The 10,588-nt window shown below is 37.7% G+C and overlaps 1 protein-coding gene across 1 annotated transcript in view; it reads right to left on the minus strand.

Annotated features, from left to right (window-relative positions):
- The window catches only part of LOC107583657 (WD repeat-containing and planar cell polarity effector protein fritz homolog), a 40,000-nt gene extending 29,986 nt beyond the window's left edge, over nt 1-10,014 (minus strand). Inside the window, exons 1-5 of the mRNA XM_016269941.1 lie at nt 10,001-10,014; nt 8,772-8,816; nt 5,537-5,587; nt 3,017-3,076; nt 1,678-1,792 (exon numbers count right to left, since the gene is read on the minus strand). Of these exons, the coding sequence (XP_016125427.1) occupies nt 1,678-1,792; nt 3,017-3,076; nt 5,537-5,560 (199 nt within the window). The 5' untranslated portion in view covers nt 5,561-5,587; nt 8,772-8,816; nt 10,001-10,014. The remainder of the gene's footprint in view (nt 1-1,677; nt 1,793-3,016; nt 3,077-5,536; nt 5,588-8,771; nt 8,817-10,000) is intronic.
- Nucleotides 10,015-10,588: the final 574 nt, after the last annotated feature.

Consider the following 10,588-nt stretch of genomic DNA (forward strand, 5'->3'; position numbering starts at 1 on the left):
CAGCACTTCTGCAGTAATTATGAATCATCTCACATTCAAGCATAAAAAGGGAGCTCATTTCAAAGGAACAGTGTGTTGGCAGTAATTTTACCATCACTTTACCAAGTTTTACCTTAGCAAGTCTTCAATAACAAAGAAAACATGCACATTTGCAAAAGATTTTGAAAAATGAAGCTTAAACTGCTGAAGTACTGTGCGTTAGAAAATGTCATATATTTTTGGAAATTAAAATAATAATTTTTGCTTAAAACCAAAGTTTTTAGTTTAGCCACTTTAAGAGGCTCAAGCGTGATTTGGAAAAGCTAAATGTAAATGATACACTCCACCAAATTAAAACTGATTATTTAAATTACATATTTTCCCTTTGGAAAATAAAAGCAAAAAGGAATAACATGGAATACTCAGCAGGCTTTTAAAAGATTACAAAAATTCCAGAAAACATACTGATGTATTAGTGCTCAGTAATCACGGCCAAATTAAGGGGAAGATTCCACGATAATCCTTCCAAAAAAATGTCCAAATTTGTGTCTAGGGGCTAGTAAACAAGTTTTGGAACATGTGAGCAGCGGGTTAAACCAGAATAAATCAATAAATTCCTCTAAATCTGCTTAGTTAGTTAATACTCCATTCCTTTAAAACATGTTTACAGCACTGTCTAAAACGCTTACAAGCAGTGATATTAATTTCTAGAAAAATATAATATAATATTTGATGATGGCGGATATTTTGGTTCTTAAATTGTAGGTCATTATGTTTTGGGCATCTCAATACCAACATAGTTTTTACCTAAAACCACTGTAGGAGTTTCTTACACTATACAAATATTCCCAAACACCTCTCTTGTCATTGTTTGGCTGTCCATATACATCTTAAAACATCTTAACCTGTGACTGTACTAACAAAACAGCTATAGATGCAGTACAGATAATTTGTGGGTCAGAAATGTGAGTCCTTCACAATCAAAGGCCAATCAAAGTTTCTGATTTCTCTCTTTGTACTACAGCACTCACAAAGTAACTTCATCAAGGCCAGAACAGGTCTGACTGCGTGTGTGAAACTAACTGAATAAGTGACAGATGCAGAAGCCCTCCTGGCACCCCCACCCTTACACTCTCTCTCTCTCTCACACACACACACACATAATTACTCTGGTAATTAGGGGCTCTGGGGGCCTGAATGGCACTCTATGGGGGGCTACTAGGAAAAGGGAAGGCGTGGGCTGACAGAGTGAGAGAGAGAGAAAGAGAGCGAGAGAGGTTTGTCAGGTATCTAGAGACCTGGCACAGAGAGCATTAGCCATATAAGCTCTAAACAATACATGATATGAGAAAATAATTAGCAGATTTGGGATAGTGTCCAATTTCACAAACCAGAAATAAGACAAGGAGGCATGTCAAATTCCCCTGAGATTCAGGAGGAACCTCGACATGTACATGTGTGTGTGTGTGTGTGTGTGTGTGCTTGTGTCTGTGCCTTTCGAACTTCCTTTGGGAGTAACAGAATAGGGAGAAACAGAAGGGACTGGCGTTCGTGACCTGTGGGTGTGCATGCCACCCAGGCCCATGCTGGGAAAATGAGCAGTGAGCGAAACTGCAAAGAGAGGGGAAGAGACAAGAAGAAGAGAGAAAGAAAAGAAAAGAGAGAGGAAGGGTAGCGTGCAAGTGTGCATTTACTCACCGTCGCTGATGGTGTCAGCAGGTAGTCGCCCCACCAGCGTTCTGTCAATAGCCACCCGTTCGACCTGAGCTCCGCCCAGGATAAGGGTCACCAATACCCCTGATCTCAACAGCAGCTACACACACACAGTAACGAACAATGACACAGTCACAATGCTTTGGACTATAAATATCCAGAAAATTACACTCAAATTAACTGTTCACACAGACAAATGAACATTGCTTCATATTCTGCCAAGACTTACTTTCTTCTGTGGAACACGAAAGAAGATATTTTAAAGGAAGTTTCAGTTGTTTGGATCAACATACAACATGATATGAAAGTCAAAAATTTCAAGCTCCAAATCAAAATACTGATCAACACATGCACACAAGACTATATCAAATATGGTGACACAAACTTCAAACATCAATGAAGAACCAATAATTGGTGCATTAGAAGTTTGGACACCATATTTGATGTAGTATTTCAAATAATACTGTAACGGCTCTAATTACTCATTTTATCTCCAGAAAAAAAATTAAGGCAAAAATAGAGGGGAAATTATGCCATTAAAAATATTTGAAATATCAAATATTCCCAAATTGTTTTCACATCAGTTTGGAGATTCAATTTGAAAATATAATTATGATTACAATTTTAAACTGTGATTAACTATAGAAATCCACAACTAATTATAAACAATCTACAGCACTACTTTTAAGTCACCTCAGTGTCTTCACTTTTTAGGGCTAGAAGTTTTGGGTCCCGGTAACTTTCCATAATACGGACAAAAACAGCTGAAATATATCTTCTTTTGTGTTCCACAGAAGAAATTAAGTCAAACAGGTTTGGAATGACATGAAAGTAGATGATGGCAAATTAAGCAATTTTTGGTGAAATATCCCTTTAAAAAATGCTGGCTTATAACATTTTGACTGAAATAAGTGGGAATTTTATCTTTATATCATGTCAACAGGCGATAAAGGTCACAGCTTCCAATCAGACTCTGCTGCTGTGCGGGAAAAAACATCTCTGACCACCACCACCACCAAAAAAAAAAAAAAAAACTGAAAAAGGTTTGGTCCCCCTAACTTTTTAAAACAGCTGAAATCAAGCACTTAGGTGCAGAAAATGTGCGCGCACGTGGCTGAAGAATCCATCCACACTGAATGGAAAACCGCTGGGCTACAGTGATGTGCTTGGGAAGGGAATCTTTTTGATCCCAGAGATAAATTCCCCAAGAGTATCTGACACAAACAGTCTGCATACGCTCATTGCCTGACCTCTGCTACACAAGCCAACTCATGCCAAGAAGGACTGATGCCTGCTGGGTACTGGTGCATGCTGGGTAAGGTACCTGACAGCACTGTTTGCATCTCCATCTGACACTCATGACCGGGCATGACTGCAGCAGCTCCTGAGAGAAAGAGAGACAGAGAATGTGTAGTAGGAATGAGTAGATGCCGTCTGAGCGTTTTCAGGGTCAGGTTTAGAAGGATGTTTCCAGTTTCAGATATGGAGAGGCAGCAAAAATGAGCCTGAGTCGGACTGAACAAAGCTAGGTTTGTGTGAGAGAGCCAGAGGCAGAGAGAGAGAGCCAGCTCACAGTCCCAATCATCCCCCTCAAATATCCCCCACGATGACAGAGAGGTACCCACACAGGTGCTGAGAGAGAGCGAGCGAGCGAACGAGGTCGGGAGATTTTCTCCTTCCTTATGAAAGGAGGGAGAGACAGAGAATGCTCCTATTTGTTAATCGGACTGCAGGAAATGTAAACAAATACCTCTAGTTCCTTTAGGGCATCACGCAGCTTCAGCTCCACCTGAGGTCACTCTACAAATGAATCTGAGCAGACAGCTCAAGAGTTAAATCCACTAATTTCAATCCTGTTGATGATTTGGGTACAAACATATGGGACACATACAAACAGGAATGAATAGGAAAATAAGTTGTTAAAATTGTTAAAAAAGTCTCGTCCCATTTGGCTTCAAGTTAAAGGACAGCCCTAACTAATCATTTCCAAATGTCTTTTAAGCTTTATCTTCATTTGACCCCATCTAAACTATTACAGATTTTTTAAATAATAACAATAATTAATGATAAGGTATATTTAATATTAATTTAAAGTAAGTAATACAATTGTATGGTGGATTTTTATATTTTAAGACTTAACTAATATTAATAATTCTAATTTTATTAACATTGTTAAAACTTATATTTTGAACATTTTGTACATATTTATATACACTGTAAAATATTTAATTAAATAAGCTAAAAAAATCCCATTTGGATTCAAGTTTTATTCCAAATTTCAGTCCTTTTTAAAGCAAACTCTGTATTTCTTACATATAAAACTCCAAAATAAATATTTTCCCTGAATCTACAATGCAAAGCATAGATAAAACTTCCTCTTTCTTTTAATGTTTAAAACAGTTTTCTATTTTCATTAGCTAAAATATCTACTTTCATGATTTCTCTCATGTTGTAGACAGAACGGATTTAAAAGCGTAATATTAACTAATAGCGCAACAGAGGCTAAATTCAGTGCAACGCCGCAGTCTCATTCAATCAGCGCTCCCTGAGTTAGCAGTCACCCGAGGGAAGAACTCAAAGTTACCATAACATATTAAACACATTAAATACGGCACTCCAAAATGCCTCGTTCCGCTCACAAAGCCCCCCAAATTTCCGCTTAGATCTCAGTCCCTGTTTCCCTCTGGAGCAAACCAGCGAAGGGAAAAAAAAGAGAGAAAGAAACGTTAATAGAATTCTCGGCTGAGTTCAATCTGTGAGTATGCGTCTGCATTTATGCATTAATACGTTCATCCGGGACAGGGACCCACGAAAATCGAGGAGGTCTGTTATTTGTTTTCCTAAAGATTCTGCAATCAAATCCAATCAGTTTTTTTATTATTATTTCTACACCGTTAAGAAACATCTCCTGCCTTTTAGGAGTAAGAGGATGCAGAAATAAATGAATGCAAATGAATGAGAGAGGGTGGGAGGCGAGCAGGATGGGGGCGAGAGGGGGACAGGTCTGTGTCTCCTGATAAGGGTGTTTGTGTTTCTCTCGAGGGCGACGGGAGTTACCCCACCAGCAGGGTGAGCGGGTAGGAGGTAACTGGGCATTACAGTGGGAAGACACTGGCCATGCTGGCAATGAACATCTGACAACATCATAACTCAACTGAAAAAGAGAGTCAGTCCTATAATAATCTAAATTAAAAGGGGCAGAATGAAGCTGTACTTGTCTTAAAACAAATACAAAAACTAAAAAGCAAAGAAAAACGCTGTAATTGTTCAATGGTTAAATGTGAAGCCAGAGAAAATGTCTGGTCAAAACATTTGACATAAAAAAAAAAAAAACTTTTTTTGGACATACCATGGTAACATCACTGTATTCTTCATAGTACTTTGGAGATGCATGGTACATGGATATACAGCAGTTATCATTCAGTACAACACTGTACCATGGCATCAACCAAACACTTTTTGTAAGGGACGGCTGTTGAAGACCTTAATGAGGTCTGAAGAATTGCTATAAATATACATTTCCGGCGCAAACGCTTGATAAATCACCATCACATTTTCCATCATCGTGACTTGCAGCCTTATGCAGTGTTTTTTCATTCCATTCTTATTAATTAATGTTGCATCAGACTCGTGAGGGTTAAAGAAGTGGAGGGAAAATGGAGTGATGTTTAATATTTGTCAGATTTGCACTAATGGGGCACTTCATTTCCCAGGCATCTGAAGCACAATTTAAATTAGGAATCAGATGAGTGTTGCTTCAGTAACATGCAAACCAATGTTCTTAAATAATGAGCTAATATGATCATTGACACAAAGGTTAATCGTTTGACAATGGATTACTTACTGTCTGCAAACTGCTGTTTCTCATTGTAGTAATGCTGATCTGTAGAAGAGGCTGCACAAAGAAGGATTTATATTTAAAGAATGCAAAAGTGAGTTGCATGTGCATATGTAGATGTTTTGTCTCTGGGGAGGAAGTAAACTCAATTAAAACATACTTTTTGCATGCTAACCTGCTTAATTTATCCACACTAACAATATCCAACAACGAATACACCACAGAAGCACAGAAACTCATGAACTAATTTCCACCACAGTGGAAATATATAAATAGTATAAATATTTTTGTAATAAAATGCAGACTCCTTTATCCTACTAATGCTATTTTTTATAGCTGAGACAATAAATTGCACAATTAAATAAATAACACTTTTTGCATAATTTGACAAAATAACACCTTTACTGGAAACAACACACAATTAAAGTACTGTTATTTAACATAAATTACATTTTCCTTGATGGCTCCTTATTGCTCTCAACTGACACTTCTGTCTGCTTGGCAATCAAGTACACTCATTTTTAATAAAACTTTAGTGGCAGAACTGTCTGTTTTGATGAAAATTACATCTTAATTGCAGGACAGTTGTAAAATCTTTAAAACTAAATTTGGGATAAAGCATTTTCACACAATGATATTAAAATGGTTTGTGTGTATTTATTTTATATATTTTTTGGATTATCTCAGTGTTTAACATGTAATAGTATATTTTACTATGAGTTTTCGTTAAGATTGAAAGTCTGTCTCTGGGTCAGGTTAAAACTGTAAAATCTGTAAACAAAAACAAAAAAAGTAGCAAAACAAAGGAATGGTAAGACATTTCAGAAAATGTTTTGATATAAAAAAAAAAATCAATCCATGTAAAATTGCCCATAGTTTAAGCAACACCCATGTGTGTGTAAACACACCCTCAAGTGTCTTTCTCAGCATATGGTCAACTCAGTTGTCATCACGCCCCAATGTGTGTTTGTCAGAAAGGGAAAAACAGTGACTCATACAGTGAGAGGGACAGGTATGCCGACAGACGGAAATGACTGAGGGCAAGACCAAACTCCTGCTTTGTCAGCACGCTCTCTCTCCACTGTGCTATAGTACCATACCTTAAGCCCCATCTCACCCCAGAGTCCCAGATCTCCAGCCCTCTGCGGCCCAGCCAGACGACCCCCTTTCCTGCATTGCTCTACAGGAGCCCTGCCTCTCTCTGCTGGAGGCCTGGACCTGCTGGACAGCTCCAGGATTACTGCTGCTAATCAGATAAGGGCCATTCTACCCCTGCCTGCCCCAGACACACACATCTGCTACGGGATAGAGGGGTGGAAAGAGCCCCCTTTCCTCATAGAAGCATGGGTCTCCTTCGCCCTCTGCTGGAGGCCGTGAGAAACAGCAGGTACCGCAATCGTTCAAACTCAACTTCTGGAAATAATACATTTTATTGTGCGGCTCTATAACGTATAAACTATGCACTACAGCTTAGTCATAAATCATAAATCAATTGTTAGAATGTAATGATTTCATAATGCACTAAAATAAATAAAATTATTTTTATTAATGGTTGTATGCTGTTTTTACAGATTTAACATTAAGACTTTGATCTCTGTTATTAATAAACAGTAGGTATGATAAATAAACTAACAATGCATTATTACGTTCCCCTCAATTTTTGATTCTTCAAATCAATGAGACTTTAACCATCTGAAGGTCTTTATAACATCAAAGCATTTGTGTTTTCTCAGACAGATAATAAGAGTTTTTGGTAGATAAAACAACAGAACAAACAAAACCTCAAGTTTGAAGCATTAAAAATTAATAACATATTTTTGTTATTGTTTAAATCAATAAGGTTTTCACGTTTCAGAGCCGGCTGTGTCCTCTCATGAGGGGTCTGGATTATTAAATATTTAATCTGCGACATGTTAAAAAACTTAATCAAGAAACCTGGTGGCACTTCATTTGCCCAGAAGCATTTAGAGAACATCTGTAACAGTGATGAGCATGCAGACACGTGACTGCAGGCTTTTGCTAAGCTTATTTTAGGGGCAAATCTTAAAAATTAAAATATTGAAGTATAGCTGATAATATTGCATGCTTTTTGGTAGCTGAAAGTATAATTAAATCAAATACTCAATAAAAAAAACTAAAAGGGGATTAAAAAGGGGCGGGGAGATTTGTAGACTTTGTGAATGATGGGTGTTACAATTCTGTTGAGCTTTGTGAGCGAAGATTCAATGTGTGTCTGGTGTTGAGTAACAATCACAGGAGTAAAAAGTAGGGGTGGGCGATCTACCCAAAATATCATTATTTTAGTTATAACACACAATCATGATCCACATCTTCCCAGTTTTGAGATATACAGGAATATCTAGGAACAAGCCTATGACTTATCTATTTGCACACAAAAAAAAAAAAAAACGGTATTGCTTGAGTTTAAACTAACTAATATATACATTGATCCTTATTAAAGTTATAAAGTGATTCAGTCAAGAGCAGTGAGTGATTTTTTTCTGTCTTTTTTGTTTGATTAGCATTAATGACACAGACAGCAGTAGGTTTATTAGGCTGCTGTCTCTTTAAGACTGAATGCATGGATCTAATATACTGACACACGTCCGATTTACTTCCAAGCTGTTTATCTTCACTTAAAACATAACTGACTGTCTTTACGTAAATACTTGCCAAGACAGACATTTTGTCATATTTTTTTGTGAATATTTGACCGTTTATGAGCACACCTGAACCCCCAAGCATACAATGCTCATCAGCTCACATTGAATTGTTTTCAAATACGTCACCATGCATGAAAGACACATTATAGAGACACGTGATATAAATTGGCCAGTCACAGTTATCTAGTAGGCAGTTATTGCTATAGTTTTATCATTTTTACGAAGATGTAAAAGATAACGATCTCTGCGATTCATTTGAAAAGCAGATCGTCAATGTCTTTAAGACCGATCACAATATAAAATCGTCAGATTGCCCACCCCTACTGAAGTGTCATTTAGTGAATTTCAATTAGGATTCAAGAGACATTTACGCAGAAATACTGTGATTCAGACATGAAGACTGAAGTGTACATTAATTTTTCTTCTTTCCTCATTTTCATTCCTGTCAAAAATTAAATATGCCACTACCCTGACTAAGGTAGTGAAAATGAAAAATAAAAAAAGTTATGATCAAACTTTAAAAATAAGAAATGTGAATAATTTAATGATATATTTAATAAAGACAAGGTGATGCATACCTGGTTCTCCTTTTTCACTGAGCTGGTATGTGCCAATATCTGTATCTGTGAAAAGGGAAATAAAAAGGAGGAAGGGGATTCATCTAAATACAAAATAAAACACTGAGTTTGTTAGCAAAAACAACTACTGTCTAATACAAAATATAGTGAGGAGTTTTGCACTTTTGGCTGCAGTAGATGAAATGTCCTTTAAGCAATGTCAAAAAAAAATGGATTTCTAAGAGAGCTGTGAGCACCTGGAATGTTTGACTTTGCATTAGATTTACAGTTGGACTCTTCATGAACTTTGTACCTCCAACATGGTATAACAAATAAACACGGACTACACTATTTCCATCCACACATACATCTATGTTGATGCACCATTTTTAAAGTTTTTATTCATTTCATTCCCTCTCTCGTTCTGTCACTCAATATACGGGTCAGGAGGGCTGGCTACAGGCGATAGAGCTGCAATCACATACAAATACTCGCACACAGATTGCAGAACACAATAAAACGCATGTACAAAAAACATGCATGCATATAATCCACGACAACATGTTATCACAGGATTTTCCAAATAACTGATAACTGGCCTCGTCTGTGAGAAAAAGAAAATACATTTTGCACTTACACACACTTACAGTACATCAGAACAGCCAAGAAGAAAAATCAAAGGGTGAACAAAAAACAAACGTGCAAAAAAAGGTTACAAAAAGAGCAGAGGATGTGAGGATTTTAACAATAAAGAACAATTAAAGAACAAAAAGAATGGAACGACAAATTGAAATGTTGTGTTATGAAGTATTTATCACAAACTGCTTCATAAAAGCTATAATTAAGAGTGCCATAAATTTAATTATAGGCCACAGAACGTCTCTAGTAAAATGACTAACCACTCTGGTGTAATAATAACCACCATAAGTGTGTGACACAACAGTTTAACCAGCTCTGAAAGAACTAATATTCGTTATTGCACAAGACAAAGTCAGACAGAGGCGTATGGGTGCATTTAATGAGAAGAAAAGAAGACAGCAAAGGGAAGATAGCAGGAATACACATACAAGAGGCAACCAAATGTGTGAAAGAGAGACTTTTGGTGTGTTTTAATTACCTGGGACTTGCAGGCTGTTCCTGAAGGACCACAAGTGTAGCTCCGCCAGGCAGAACGACATCTGAACGTAAAATACATACGAATTATCATGAGATCACGTTGGAAAGAGAGACTTTTGGTGTGTTTTAATTACCTGGGACTTGCAGGCTGTTCCTGAAGGACCACAAGTGTAGCTCCGCCAGGCAGAACGACATCTGATCGAACTCAAACAGGAGTCTGTCCAAACAGGGAGAGAGCCAGTGAGAAAGAGGAAGGGCAGACAAAACAATAGAGGAGATATGCAACAAGAGCCCTGCACCGTGTCTTTCATATCACCACAGAGACCTCAGAGAGCTGCAGAGATAGGGAGGATTGTTTTCAGACTGTAACTAGTTTTTGACACCTTTGGTCCGCACTAAAAAAAGAGGAGTGATTTGAGTTCATTCACATGCAAAAAACACATCAATTTGAAATGAAATGAAAAAGGATGAATCCTCTACAAATCTCAAGGGTGCTTACTGACACAACATGCTGGCACACACACCAGACTGTGACACCACTCACACACTCTCTGTTTTCTTTAAACACACACACACACTCGCTCCTGCTGTGTGTCTGGGTTTGAGCCAGAGCTCTGTGCCAGGTGTCAGCACAGTGTGGAACGCCTCTGCACGTCTCAACAAGGTGAACACACCTCTGTCTCCTCCACACACACACTGTGACAACTCCCTGGACTAGTGGG

The sequence above is a fragment of the Sinocyclocheilus grahami genome, unplaced genomic scaffold (genome assembly GCF_001515645.1).
Source record: "Sinocyclocheilus grahami isolate Dianchi unplaced genomic scaffold, SAMN03320097.WGS_v1.1 scaffold54.1, whole genome shotgun sequence".
NCBI lineage: Eukaryota > Metazoa > Chordata > Actinopteri > Cypriniformes > Cyprinidae > Sinocyclocheilus > Sinocyclocheilus grahami.